Source organism: Octopus bimaculoides, chromosome 1, assembly GCF_046866305.1.
Source record: "Octopus bimaculoides isolate indiv1 chromosome 1, ASM4686630v1, whole genome shotgun sequence".
NCBI classification, from domain to species: Eukaryota; Metazoa; Mollusca; class Cephalopoda; order Octopoda; family Octopodidae; genus Octopus; species Octopus bimaculoides.
Window position 1 is genome coordinate 72,733,376 of NC_142928.1, and position 16,019 is coordinate 72,749,394.

General features: G+C 34.7%; 1 protein-coding gene across 1 annotated transcript in view; it reads left to right on the forward strand.

The window, feature by feature from the left end:
* The first annotated feature begins 7,780 nt into the window (after positions 1-7,780).
* Positions 7,781-16,019, forward strand: part of LOC106879038 (FAD-dependent oxidoreductase domain-containing protein 2) — a 138,156-nt gene continuing 129,917 nt past the window's right edge. Inside the window, exon 1 of the mRNA XM_089363373.1 lies at positions 7,781-8,814. Within this exon, the coding sequence (XP_089219499.1) occupies positions 8,811-8,814 (4 nt within the window). The 5' untranslated portion in view covers positions 7,781-8,810. The remainder of the gene's footprint in view (positions 8,815-16,019) is intronic.

Consider the following 16,019-nt stretch of genomic DNA (forward strand, 5'->3'; position numbering starts at 1 on the left):
ATTCTTTCTTCTTATTATTATTAGAGATTACTGTACATTTATAAATAACGTTATCTAGGTTGCAATTATTATTAAGCCTACATTTGGATTTGTCATTACGTGTGCATTTACTTAAATTAAAAATTTTTTTAATTTTTAAAAAATATATTTGTAATTTATATATTTTATTATATTTTTATTCATATTCTTATTTTTCTATTTAATATGACTAACAATATGTATTTTAAACTTTGATCCGTTAATATTAGCAATAAAATAAATAGCCTGAGGACGCACTGGTGGATTTACGTATTAGGTATAGCCTTAATAAACATCCCACTAGAGTAGAAATACGTGTAGCGTTGATTAAAAATATCTTCTTTCCCCACAGACTAATTAACAGGAAAGTTATATATATTTTTTCAAATATTTTAATTTATTTTATAGTAGGTTTTTTAAATGCTTACATTGTTTTATTATTATTATTATTTTATTGGATATAACTTTCTATGTGTATTCCATACAATAAGGGTATCCTGAAATAGGAGTTGCGTTTCTATTGGTAAAATCCCAAATTTGTAATAATATTATAAATGATACTGTTTACATTGCATTAGTAAAGTGTAAAATAGTAAATGTTCTGATAACCTGAATACTTCTTATTCCCTAAGATTTTAAAAATATATGCGTATATATATATATATATATATATATATATATATATATATATATGTATGTATGTATCTGTATATATATGTAGCTGTATATATATATATATATATATGTAGCTGTATATAGATATGTATATGTATATTTATATGTGTGTATATATATATATATATATATATATATATATATATATATATATATATATATATATATATACACACACAAAATTAAGAGGAATGACCACCAAAGTGGACTCCTATATGCTAGAAATAGACGTCAAATCGCCTGTTCTCAATAAAAAAATTTCAGCAAAACGTCAGACTGTAAAAATGAGCAAGACAAATGAAAATGTACGAAATAAAAAACGATTACCTACGTACCAATGGTTTCGCTTATTAATATTTCTTGAGAACATACTTTTCGTGGTTAGGCGATTTGACGTCTATTTCTAGCATATAGGAGTCCACTTTGGTGGTCATTCCTCTTAATTTTGTATGTAATATTATTTTAATCTTCGGATTTTTTAAATATGCTAGGCCACTGGTTTTAATTGATTAATATCAATTTCTACCCTCATTATTAAGTTTCTATCTATCTATCTATCTATCTATATGTATGTATATGAATATATATATATATTTATATATATATATATATATATATATATATATATATATATATATATATATATATATATATATATATATATATATATATATGTATGTATGTATGTATGTATGTATATCAGGCTGAGTAAAGAGTAAGGAACGTTTTGATACATGAAATTGATCACAATATATCTCAACAATGCGGAAAAAGTTTATTCATCAAAGTAAGTACCATTACAATCAACACGTTTTTGCCAGCAAGTTACAAGTTTGTTTATTCCAGTAACATAAAGATCTGGAGTTCTGGAGCTGATGAACTTTCAGCACTTTCAGCATCGGTTTGATTTTTTAAAACTCCTTCTCTCGCAGGAAACTATCAAGGTGCTTGAAAACGTGGTAGTCGGTAGGAGAAAGGTCTGGATAATAAGCTGGGTGGGGAAGAAGTTTCATTAGGGAAACTTGTTGTCGAGCATTGTCATGAAGAATAATTGGCTCTCATCTATTGACCACTCTGAAACGGAGGTATAGCAGTGTTTCGTTCATTTTGGCATTTTCATGGCAATATGTTTCTGCAGCAATGGTTTTTCTGGGTTTTAAAAAGTTATAGTAGACGAGTCCAGCAGTACACCATCAAACAGTCACCATAACCTTCTTCTTGAAGAGCTCAGGTTTAGATAAGGTTTTCGGTGCTTCATTTTGGTCCAACTACTGCGAAGAACGTTTTTTTATTATTATTATATTTAATCTATTTTTCATCGCAAGATACAATACGTCGAGAAATGGATTGGTCTGGTGACGGAGAAGAAGTGACGGGCAAATTTCATATCTGCGCATTTTCTGGTTTTCATTTTTCATTCAAATCGTGTGGTATCCATTTGTCGAGCTTTTTGATTTTCCGATCGCATGCAAATGGTTGCAGGTAGTTTTCTAGCTAACCTGAAGTTCTTTTGCCAGTTCTCGAGTGGGTTTACGTGGATCTTTCTCAATGATGGTCTTTCAATTGACTGTCATCCCTGACAGATGGACGTCCACTATGCTCACGATCTCCAAGACTCAGGTCACCACTGCGAAATCGTTTAGACCATTTCCTCACCAAACATTTCATTTTTATCGTGAGCAGTTTCAGCTGCTTTTTTGAAGTTGAATAGCAAAATTGCTCGAATATCGCGCTTTGACAGTTCCATTTCAGATTATTATAACAACGGTGAAAGAAATATCAATGTTAATTCATTGATGCATTTTGGCAAGTCTATGTCTGTATTATCAGATAATTGCAATAAAATGTTTTAAAAAAATTCAAAACTCTGCAAAACTCCGGTCCAAATTCTTCTTGGTTCAAAACGTTGCTTACTTTTTACTCAACCTGATATATATATATATATATATATATATATATATATATATATATATATATATATATATATATATATATATATATATATATATATATATATATATATATATACATGTAAATGTAGTATATATATATATATATATATATATATATATATATACACTACATTTACATGTGTGAATCGAGCTATTTGGTCCCAATGTTCTTCGTGATACTCAATTTCCAACGACTATAAAACGATTAGTTATTTTCTGATTGCTATACCATGCTTATTTTCCATATATTAAAATTCTTCCACTCCTTGAGTTACATCTTTAAATCTTTCATTAAATTCATTCACCTCAAACCCATCCTATTTGATTTCTTTGGTGAGTGTTCATTCCATGAAATTTCTTCTATCGGCCAACCCAGTTTTCATCATTTTACTCCTATTGCAGTAGTTTCCATGTTTCACTACTGCAGCGATAATCCTAATCCATATCTGCCAAACACTTTCCACAAATCCTTTAAATTCTTTCTCTTTCATCTATGATTGTAGACATTGTTTATTAAAATAGTAATCAAAGTAGGTAACAGAGCATCACCCTGCACCATTCCATTCCATTCCATTCTATTCCGAAATAAATATATTTGGAAGCCGACTCTCTCTAATTACTCAATATTTGCTTTCTCAATATATCACACCCGTTAGATTGACATAGATTGCAAACCATAGTACAGAGTACTTCCCATGCTGTATGTAACCCTGTAACCTTATGTACACCGACAAAAGCATTTTAAAAATCTGAAAAAGACTGTCTTATTTTAATGTATCATTACCAAAAGCCGTCCGATTCCGATGTGTTATATACTGTGACAGTAAAAATATCAGGTCATTTCGCCCTCTCGATTTCAGGAAGCCAGCTTGCTCATTCCTTTGTATATTTTCCAATGCAATCTGTATCATTTTCAGGATAACCAAACGGAACACTTTCAACTCTATGTTGCTTAAGATTATACTTCAATTGTCAAACTTTTTTTGTACCCTAGTCACTAATCAAAATTTTAATGTTCAGGTATCTGTTCATTATTGTATATATTACGAAACCTGATGCTGAACCAAGAGATTGACGTAAAAGAAGTTGGTGTACGTGTTCTAAATACCGACACGTAGATTGGTTCCTCATTATATGGAGCGAAGAAATGCAACATTCATGGTCAGAGATATGGGTAAGGAGGTAGTTTCATGGCTGACCATACCTTCTCAAAACAGCATGGAGAGGTCTTGAGAGAACTATCGATCCAGAAAAATATCAGTCATGAGTTGGGATGTACTTGCAAATATTCCCGAGTTCCATAAACCTATCTAGGAGCTATACTCAATTGAGGGCTCAATATTGAAATTGTTGATGTTTCAAGCTTAGTAGCAAAACGCATTCTAGAAATTTCTACCCATAAAAGAGAAGAAAAGAAAGAGAAGTATAGTAAATATCGGTAGAAACAACAATAGAAGATCTATGAGGAGCAAAACACTGGTGCGCAGAACAAAGCTGCTGCTTTTCTCTCACCACTGCCAGTCTTAGCTCAAGTTATAGTAAAAAATAAATGGAGTTGTCTTTTTTTCTTTACCATTATCATAAATATTAGCCTTGGAGTTGATGCTTCAAATCATAAACTTAACTCTTTCTACAGAAAAAAATCAGGTGGAAGAGGAAGAGGTGGATTTGGGACGGGGTGGAAACCCGATAACGGAAAGAAAAAGTATGTCTAGTTGGGATGACGACAATTATCGCTGTTCGTCAACAGTTCTTCAACTTCACAGTTGTTTTTAAGAAGAATGTAAAGTTGAAGAGCAAACTATGATAAAAACAATCCAGTGCTATTGGAGAGTGAAATAAAATGCCAAGTTGAAACATCCTTCAAAGAAAAATACTGAAAACAAGTTTAACAACAACTATGTGAACGCTTCCCGGAAGGTGTGGAAAACAGAAAAACTTTGTTGTAGCTCCGAGAAACTTCTCCAACTTCTCAGAAAAAAGAACTGAAAAAGCTCCATATAAGTACCCTCCTATTTCATTGTCTTTTCGTCTGCTGCAAAAATGTCAAGATGAGACATTTGAATGTTTCTGGTATGGACTTAGATGTGCTCACTATTAGCGAGACTAGAATTTCCGATACGCTCATTTCTCTCAGCCGATCACGACGTGTGCACCTCTTTCGGTTGGCCGAGTCGTATAAAGGGAGTTGTGTTGAAGGATGAGCATTAGATGTTATAATGATCTTTGAGGACACAGAAGGCAGATACGTGGTCATAGGTGTGAGAAGCGGCTAAGGTGTAGACTAGAGGAAAGGACGGCCCGGCTTCTTCAGACACATGTTGTTGAGCGATATGTACCCAGATATCTTTCTGCACAGATCTCGCCCATTAATATTTATAGGTGACTAGAATGATAATGTATACTATCCAGAGGTTGTGGGACTAATAGTTAGAAGAGATGGCCACAGAGCTTTTAAATCTCGGACGTTTCTAGCTGATTGATAGATATCAAGTGGATTACTCAATGCAGTGTGTACATGTTTTTTTTATTGATACACTTATAGAGATACGTAAGTTATTCCAAATTTTGGATGACTTGACTACAAAGTAAACATGTTAGTACGATCAGTCTAGATAGGACATGCAGAGACCCGTTTACTGTAGTTGATCGGATAAGCGAGCTAGATAAGCTTGAATAGACAGTGGCAATTATGAATTACAAATGGCGAGTTTCAAAAGGAAAATTAGAGTAGAATCAGTAGAGTAATGATGAAGTAGTTAGACAGATTATTTAATAAATTATTTAGAAGAGGCTTTTCAGAAAGGCGGCACAACCGAAGTAGTAGCTGCCTAAACCATTCTTGACCATTTCTTCAAAGTTGAAGGGAAGGCTGTGTTTTCCTACATAAAGCAAGCGCTCTAAAACACATAGGAGCTAAAGCTGTTATTGAACAAAGCTATTACGACCGACAGTTATCGCGTTTAGGAATGATCCAGTTCTTGATTAAGTCTCCTGTCAAGGTCTCACCTTGTTTAATTCTGTTTAATTCTGCCTGTTGACAAGCGTGAGAGATGTTGTATGGTGGACGTGTTTGAAATTACAAAACTATGACTCTCCGATCAACTCATCAAGTTCAACCTGAAATAGAGGATGAGCAGTAGTGAAGCTTTCTACCCTGAATAATTTGATAAAAGATGGATGCATGTGGAGAAGCTGATACTTGAATTTTGCGTGACGATAGAAGTAAAGATGGGGTATATACCTGTAGCGCATGAAGAAGGCAATTCAACTGTACAGATATCAAGAGTAAGGCGATCTATATAAGACACTAGGTTCTAAATACACGAAAACAGTCTTTGAGATCTACCTGGTTTAGATAATGAAGGAAAAAATGTACATCTGTTCCGAGGATGAATTTGCTATCATTAAGTCCCAGGATATATCACTGGCAATTAAAAATAGGAGCTATATATTAAGCGCATTTCATCAGATGAACTTATAATTAAGGTTTTAAAGACACCAGCTTGTTTCTGTGACGTTCTGTAAGCTAAAACATAAATTGTTTGAAATTCGCTCAAGTTATTTCTGGCGTTCAGTAATTTCGATTTACAATTTGCACTTTTCGCTCTTTACTCATATACTTTATTCTTTTTACGTATGCACGCTCCTTACTTTTATATTGTATTGCAGTAAAAAAAATATAAGAAGCTGATAGACTTATAGAAGTATATTTATAGTACGTTAAGAAATTATTCATCAGCTTGAAATATATTGTATTTGTCTGAATAGTTATGTGGTGAAGAAAAATACTATAGCTGATTTATCTGAGAGCAACATTTTATAAATTAAACTGGTTGAATAATAAGAAAATATCACCGGAAAACAAAACAAAACAAAACGAAAAAAATAAATAAATAAACAAAGAAGAAACTAGTAAAGGAATGAGTCCTAAGGCATGGGATTGGCCAATTGTTTCCTTATATGTTTATAAGGCCAGTGCAGGGAATATAATTATCATGTATAGAATCAATACGAATCAATGATATCCTGGTCCTTTTGATTGGCACGATATCCCCCATTAACAAACTTCATTTCCTTCTTAAGCCGTGTCTTCCTTCTATTCTTCCTATAGTTAATTTAAAGTATATGTACTTTAGAGTTAGTCGGCTCCATATCAAAACTATTGAAAACTACTTGGCATCACGTACTTCTTTTTATTTGTCACTGTTTATTCTATTGTCTTTCCTTAAATCTTCTCTTCTCAATTCACTTTTTATCAAGTATTAAAACAACTGTAAATTTTCAAACTAGATGTCTGCGTCAGATTCACAGGAGACAAGAAAAAGCTTCCACTACACAGAGCTCTCCCTTTAATACAACATATGTAAACAACAATCGTAACAAACCTGTCCCTACAAAAAAGCTGCTCCCAAAAGTCCAAAAATGAAATACCAATAAATTCAGTAAAAGAATCCTTGTGAGAAAAAAAGAAAAAAGTCAGTGGGCTGTAGAGTGGGAGTAATGACAGTGTAGTGGACTTACAGTATTTAATTACGTCCCTTTACATTGTTAGTTCACATCCCACTAAGGTCAACTTTCACTTTCATCACTCACGGGTCGATAAAATAAGTACCTGTCAAGTACTATGGTTTGTTTGTTTGTTTGTTTATAGTTTCAGCTTAGAGCTGCGGCCATGCTGATGCACCGCCGTTGCTTAAATTGACCATATATCTTTCGGAACAAATTTGTGGCTTTATACCAATGTGAAAAAAAAAAAAAAAAAAAAAAATTAATTAAGTATTTACGATAATAACACAGTCAAATTCAAATTATGAAATTTATTGAAAAAAAAAATTAGATCTATAATAAATAATTAAAATTCTTTTTACTTTTTCTTCTTTAATTCTTATTTCTCATGATTTTTTTTTTTCATTTTTATCAGAAGTGCTTGTTTTCTCTAAATTTTTCCTCCTTTCTATAAATGCCTTCTTTCATTTTTAAATTCCTTCAATATCTGGGTGAATTTATTCGGGTTTTATTCCATGAAAATGTTTTTCAGAGTTTTAATCAAAGCGTGTTCTTTTGACTACTACTACTACTACTACTACTACTACTACTACTACTACTACTACTACTACTACTACTACTACTACTACTACTACTACTTTAGCTCGATAACATGTCAACAGTAGTTTCTCCGCCTTGTTTTCTATTACGGCTTCCGCCCACGCATTTTCCCATTTTCTATGGAATCGAAAAATCTCCATCTACAGAATCGTCGGTGGTAGTTCAGCTAACTCTATAAGCAGCCACTACTACTGTCGCTAATAATAATAATGCAGCTGCGTTTCTCGCCTCATCAACAGAGAGACTATAATAGTAATTGGTAATTACGGTCAGTGGCATCTATCTACTTTCATTATCATTATCGTACTAAACAGACCAATAACACTCCCACACAGAGATTCAATATCTCCCACTTTATTTCGTTAACAGTAGTAACAGCAGCGGCAAAACATCGATAGTTATAACAGCTACTGCAACTTTCTCGTTATATAGTAAAAGAAAAAAGAACTACTATAAAAGTGCTTTTCATTATTTTCAGTATGTTGCCGGCGACGACGAAGACAGTTAGAACAATGACGATGTTTGCAATGGACGTGACGATAACGGAAGAGAAAATGATGATGGTGAGCTGACGATTATGACGACAACTATGATGATGGTGGTGGTGGTGATGATTATGATGATGGTAACGCCACTAACTATGACAGAGACGATGTAAAGCAAGATACATTACACTTGTCGCGATGGTTTGGGCTACTACCGATGAAACTCGTTAGATGATTAAGGAAGAATTTTCCATTTCAAAACCGTATATCAACACAAACGAGAACTTCGCTTGACTGTATATTTATCAAACCAAATCAACTTACAACCAAAATTGTAACTGGACATACTTGAGAAAAAACAAAACAAAAACAAAACAAAAAAAAAACAAAAAAAAAAAAACAAGCAAACAAAAGAAGAAAAAGAAAATAGACAGAAAGTGGGAAAGACAGAACAGGAGACACAAGTGAAAGAAGAAGAAGAACGGCAACCGAAGAAAGGATAAGGAACTAAAAACAAATAATTTTCAGATATTTACTCAAAACTGTCCGAAAAACCTCGACCGCCTGAAAAATGGGTAATTCACATTAATTTCCTACAAATTTCATTACTAATTTTTATATAAATTGTATGTAAATTATTCCATCTTCCACTTTGTCCATAATAATCTTTCCACTGTATGTGTATTTTCTTAGTGTTTAATTGCACGAGACACATGTCACCTGTTTACTTCGACCGTAATAATCTTTAAAAACAAAAAATAAAAATAAAACCATCTTACCGGTATGATAGCACATGTAGAGCGCACGTTTATTATTTTCTTTTTTGATTTGTGTGCGCATATTTTTAAGAGTATATTTCTTTGTGTTCATGCGAATGTAGTTAAATGCGACTATGTATTCTGTCAGTGCATAACAGTATATATATTTTTTTACCAATAATAATTTGATTTGTAGATGTACATATATGCTTGCAAACGTGTATTTTATTTGTGTTTATCCAGTGGAATTGTTTAGCAAAATCACATTGTGCACATCAGTTTGCTTTAAATTTACAGAAATATTTCAAAATTGACAGACAGTGAAAGAAAGAAAGGAACAGCGAAAGACCGAAAGACGATGAAAGACTATGAAGAGATTGAAAAAGTACAGAGGGAGAGAGAGAGAGAGAGAGAGAGAGAGAGAGAGAGAGAGAGAGAGAGACGCATAGATAGATTTGTATTTTTACGTATGGAATTGTTATTTTACATTGTTCTCAAATGACGTATTTAAATATTCGAGAGTTAGTAGTTTAGAGATGGCTAAGACAATAAAGCAGCAGATGAAATATTTAAGAAAATTTACTTTTGAACCCTTCCAGTTCTGCATTAAATTCATACCAAAATCTAGTGTGGTGTGCGGGGGTGTATAAAAAACAAGTAACTGTAGTGTACTAGTGGCCACTCGAACGAGCAGTGTCATTGCTTATCGAATGTTTTAGTTTCTAGAAGAAACAAATGTTTTGTTTTGATACAGGTCAAAACAATACAATGGAGCATCCTTTCCATTTTTCTGTACTACAACAAGATTACATATATATGTATTTATATGCATACATTCGTAATATTTAATATTTATTCAGGACTCCAGTGTGACGAGTCCGTTTTGTTGCTATTAAGGCAGCTACGTTCTTGTGCATGTATACATACGTGAGTGTGTGTGTGTGTGTGTGTGTGTGTGTGTGTGTGTGTGAGAGTAATAGTTGGTTTACTCAAAGAATATTTAGATATTCGCTGTTACAGTAATTGATTGATTACATACAATAAGAATCAATTGTTTCGTTCTATTCTAAAATAATTCTAGTCATTATTCTTTATTATATAAACATTTTGTTACAACAATTGTTTACATAAATTACTAAAGCTATGAATGGGAACGTAATTGCGATGCAAAAGCTGTAAGTTTCGTATTAGTTCGCGATATATGTTTATGGTAACTTTACACAAGTTCTTGCCATATGCCCAGCAGCATCCAAGCCGCATAATAGATAATGTATTAGCTTCATTCAAACGCAACGAAATACTCTATCTATGCAAAAGAGATTTAATCGTATCGTAGTTGCCAGTCGTTCACCGTGTACGCTGCAAACATAGCTAAATTTTCAGTTGAGTGCTCGAGGACAAGTAGTATTTGAAATCTATTGCTATGCACAAAGATTAGAGAACTAGATAAGGTCCCTTTACTGCGATAACAGGGCTGTAAGCCATATGGTATAAAGAAGGTGTGAGGAAATAGTGTTGAGAAAAGGACATTAAGCAATGTGGGAGTCAAGATAGTTCTTAAAATTCCTTGTTAATCCCATATACTTCAGAGTTCGATATGTTCAATTTCATACCAATGTAAACGTTCTTGAAAACACTAATATAATCAAAAGTATATTAAGACCTCCAATATGTCCCAAGGCTGTAAAAAGGTCTGGCCGTCCGACTTGGTCAAGTACCCATGTAAAATCTTCACAAATGCTATAGTCAGGGAAGTCTTTTGCTCTCTACACCACCACATATTCAGTTGGTGAAGAGAAGACTTCAATACCAACCATATATTGTTTCGAACCGAATCCTCGTTGTCACTCTGAACAATAGATTGAGTTCTTAAATAAAGCACAACACGGAAAAAAAACATTTACCTTCATAGCTTAGCAGAGATATGTCCTTGTAATTAAAGTAGCCTCAAATATGCAGTGTTTTAATTTTCTTCTATAGTGTTGGCAAGCTTTAAAAACCCTGTTTATGCTGTTGGCGGTGTTTAGCACCAAGACAAACGTGATAGCAAAGGTAGTCCAGCTGTGACCATTTTGTTTGTTTAAGTGATTTACCAATTTACTATTCGCAGCATAATGAAAATGATGCAAAACGGCGTCGTTAGTTACAGGTTTCATCAGGCCAATCACTTGTTCGCTGCATTTCTGACAGGATGAAGAATGATAGAGTACCTACAACTCGGTGCAGAACAAATATCGCAAAGGGTCTTATTCGATGAGCACTTGCTTTTTAGTGTCTTTGCTGAAGTTTACATACTTTGTCGATATATACCAGCAAAACTTACACGCACACGTGTATGCATGTAAGTGTATATATAGATGCATGCATACATTCATTACATCTATCTATCTATCTATCTATCTATCTATCTATCTATCTATCTATCTATCTATAGGTGTAACTTTGTGGTAAGAATCTTGCTTCTCAACCACGTGGTTCCAGGTTCAGTCCCACTACGTGGCCCCTTGGGTAAGTGTTCTTGTGAGGGGGATTTGGAAGACAGAAATTGAAAGACGCCCGTCGTATATATGTATATAGCTATGTATGGATGTCTTTGTGTCTGTGTTTGTCTCACGGCACCACCACCACCACCACCACCACCACCACCACCACCACCACCACCACCACCACTTGACAACCGATGTTGTTGTGCTTATGACCCCGTAACTTAGCAGTTCCGCAAAATAGACCGATCGAATGAGTACTAGACTTTAAAAAATAAGTCTTGGGTCGATTTGTTCAACTAAAACCCTTCAAGGCAATGCCCCAGCATAGCAACAGTCAAATGATTGAAACAAGTAAAAGATAAAGGATATATACATATGTGTGTGTGTGTGTGTGTGTGTGTGTGTGTGTGTGTGTGTGCGTGTGTGTGTGTGTGGTGTGGCTGTGTGGTAAGAAGCTTGCTTCCCAACCACATCACTCCTGGTTCCGTCTCACTGCGTGGCATCTTGGGCAAGTATCCTGTGAATGGATTTGGTAGATATATATGAGACCATTAGAATAAATACTAGGCTTAAAAAATAAGACCTGGGGTCGATTTGTGCGACTAAAATCCTTCAAGGCGATGCTCCAGCATGGCCGCAGTCTAATTACTGAAACAAGTAAAAGAATAAAAGATCATATATATATATATATATATATATGAATAATAATAATAAATGGAGCAAAACGCATATAAACATTTGCTCCATTTATTATTATTATTCATATCTACTCAAAATGCATCGCTTTAACTTGGTATATCTACCTATAAAACGGGTGTGATATCCTGTTTTTTTTTGTGTGATTTTTGCTACCCATGGTAACTATTAACATATTTACATTGTGAAGGTTTTTTTAAAACCGAGATAATATTAATATATACATAAATTAATATATATATATGTATATATATATATATATATATATATATATATATATATGTAATATGCCCATCCACTTCTGATAGTGTCTGTCTAACAAACTCCGTTTAAGAAGCATTTGTGAACCCGAATTTACAGTAGAAGATATTGCCCACTGTGATGCAGAATCGACCTCAAAGCCACGTGGTTGCAAAATCAACTTCCTTGCTACACAACCATACTTGCATCTAAGAATTACATTATATGGTGTGTCATTCTCTCTTTTAACATAGTGGATTATAGTTGAATGCTTCTTTGTTGAGCATTTCTAGCAGGTTAAATGATTACATAAGGGCTACCTTAGAGTTTTCTTTTATTTAAGGACCCTGATGGGTGTATTATTTTTTCTGTGTGCATAGAAAGTATAGGAAATCGCCTTATGTATGTTACCTTAAAGGTTATGCGTGTTCATGTTGTAAAATCTGAAGAAATCGTCACTCGTTACTTTTAGTAATGAATATGTGCTAAATATACATATAATGTAGATTTAACGTCCCTTGAGGTTGATAAGTTGACATCATCATAGTCTTCATCATCATCATCATCGTCGTCGTCGTCGTCGTCGTCTCGTTATCATCATCCTCATCGTCTTCCTCCCCTTATTCCTCCTCCTCCTCCTCCTCCTCCTCCACCCTTTATTTCAGGCACATAATCTGAAATCAAGGCGGATGGATTAGTCGATTAAATCCATCCCCAGAACTTTACTGGTATTTCATTTAACGACTCTGAAAGGATGAAACGCAAAGCTGATTTCGTCGGGATTTGAACTTGGAATTTCAAGAGCCAGAACAAATTCTAGGAGTCAGTTTATCAACGCTCTAACGATTCTGCCAATCCTTCGTCTTTCATCATATTCAATAACATTCACATACACACCCACTCACACGCTCACGCATGTGTGAGTGAGTTCGTGTGTGTGTGTCTGTGAATTAGTTTTATTAAAATTAATAAATTAATCGTAAGTAAAAGAAGAATGTGCCAATACTAAATCGTAAGATTTCCGTGGTAGCTGTTATAATTAAGTTGCATTAAACAGAAAATGCTTTATCTTACTAATAAATTTTTTACTGTTTATGCAGATCGTTGATATCATTTTTTTTGATGTGTAAGAGATTTTTCAGGATATCAGGGACTGATACCCTATTTATTTAAAAAAGATACACTATTTCAAGTCTCGAATTACATACACACACATACACACACACGTACGTAAATACATACATACATACAGACAGACACACATACACATATACATGCACACATACTTATGTGCGTGTATATATGTATATGTATATATAAATATATAGGTATAGGCGTGGCTGTGTGGTAAGAAGCTTGCTTCCCAACCACATGGTTCCGGGTTCAGTCACACTGCGTGGAACCTTGGGCAATTGTCTTCTATTATAGCTTCGGGCTAGCCAGAGCTTTGGGAGTGGATTTGGTAGATGGAAACTGAAAGAAGCTCGTGTTTGTGTTTGTGTGTGCGTGTGTCTTTGTGCCTGTGTTTATCCCCCGGCCCCCACTCATCGCTTGACAACTGGTGCTGGTGTTTACGTCCCTGTAATCTAGTGGTTCGGTCGAAGAACCCGATAGAATAAGCACCAGCTTAAAAAAAATGTACTGGTGTCGATTCAGTCGACTAAAAGCTTCTCCAAGGCAGCGCCCCAGTATGGCCGCAGTCGAATTACTGAAACAAGTAAAATATAAAAGATATATATATATCCTTTTGTTGTTTACACCACCTGTCCTCGTCTGTTGTTGTTTTTTTCGTAAATTCTCCCATATATATATATATAGGCGTAGGAGTGGGTGTGTGGTAAGTAGCTTGCTTACGAACCGCATGGTTCCGGGTTCAGTCCCACTGCGTGGCACCTAGGGCAAGTGTCTTCTACTATAGCCTCGGGGCGACCAAAGCCTTGGGAGTGGATTTGGTAGACGGAAACTGAAAGAAGCCCGTCGTATGTATGTATGTATATATATATATATATATATATATATATATATATATGTATGCGTGTGTATATGTTTCTGTGTCTGTGTTTGTCCCCCCAACATCGCTTGACAACAGATGCTGGTGTGTTTACGTCCCCGTAACCTAGCGGTTCGACTAAAGAGACCGATAGAATAAGTACTAGGCTTACAGAGAATAAGTCCTGGGGTCGATTTGCTCGACTAAAGGCGGTGCTCCAGCATGGCCACAGTCAAATGACTGAAACGAGTAAAAGAGTAAAGAGAGAGTAAATAGTATATATGTGTGTGTGTGTGTGTGTGTGTGTGTGTGTGTGTATGTCTTTTACTTTTTATTTATTAACATTCTTCCTTGAATAAGGGAGCTGGCTTTTAACAAGGAAACAAAAGCTTCGTCATTGGAGTCTGGATATCAAGGATGGTAATTGTTACATATTGAACTTTAAGAAAGTCATGCATATTTTTACTACACACACACACACACACACACACACACACACACACACACACACACACACACACACACACACACACACTCTCTCTCTCTCTCTCTCTCACACACACACACATACGTGCGTATCTATGTATGGAATTTCAACAACAACAACAAGGTTGTTATGCATGTTTGTGTGTATGTGTGCAAACATTTGGAATCAGTGTTGTGCTGATCTGTGTACTCATAGGTGTATGTCTTGACATATACATATGTACTTATATGCTAAACTTTTCAAAAAGCTTTACATATTTTGACAGTTCCATTCATGGCTTGTAACTGTTATAGTCATATCAGCTTTCAGGTTTTGAGAACCCTACTTTCTTAAAATTTGTGCTGAAGCAATTTGTTACATATCTTAGCGACATGATAATTACGGGCAAAAATTTGTGAATTTCTCAATAGTTCAGCGTATATATTTCATTTTCCGCTGATTCTTAAGTTTCTGTTAACATCTGCTAATTTTCACAGTCTATGTATGTATGTATGTGTGTATGTATGTATGTATGTATGTATGTATGTATGTATGTATGTATGTATGTACGTACGTACGTACGTGATCTGATCAATAAGTATCCGGACTGTTGCTATAGTAACGAAGCTAAAGCACGCAGAGTAAAGCTGTTTGGCACAGATTAATCTTAAACTCTGCTGTGCGCATGCACTAAGTTTTAACGTTCTAGCTCACTTTCGCTGTTTACAGTAGTGCTTGCAAGGAAGGTCTGTAGCGTGTAATCTTTAACCATAATATAGAAAGTTGAGCAGAGAATCTGCATCAAATTTTGCCAAAAACTTGACGATACCTGCTCAGAGGCCTACGTAAAGTTTTCAAAAAGTTTTCATCGTTCTCGACACAATCAAAGAGATCATGTGCAACTGAAACCCGAGTGTCTTTTTGCTCAGCTGAAAGCAGTTTTTGGCACAAACCTGGCAAATACGCGTCTCATACCCAAATCTTCAGTGATAATGGATTGAACTGAATCGTAACTAATCTGCACATCCTCTGATGGTGATTCGACCATTTCTCCTCACAGCTGTACGCACATCTGCGATATTTTTCTAATTTCTGCTGGTTGTGGGTCTCTCAGAAAGTTCGTCAATATCGACATTTTTTCGGC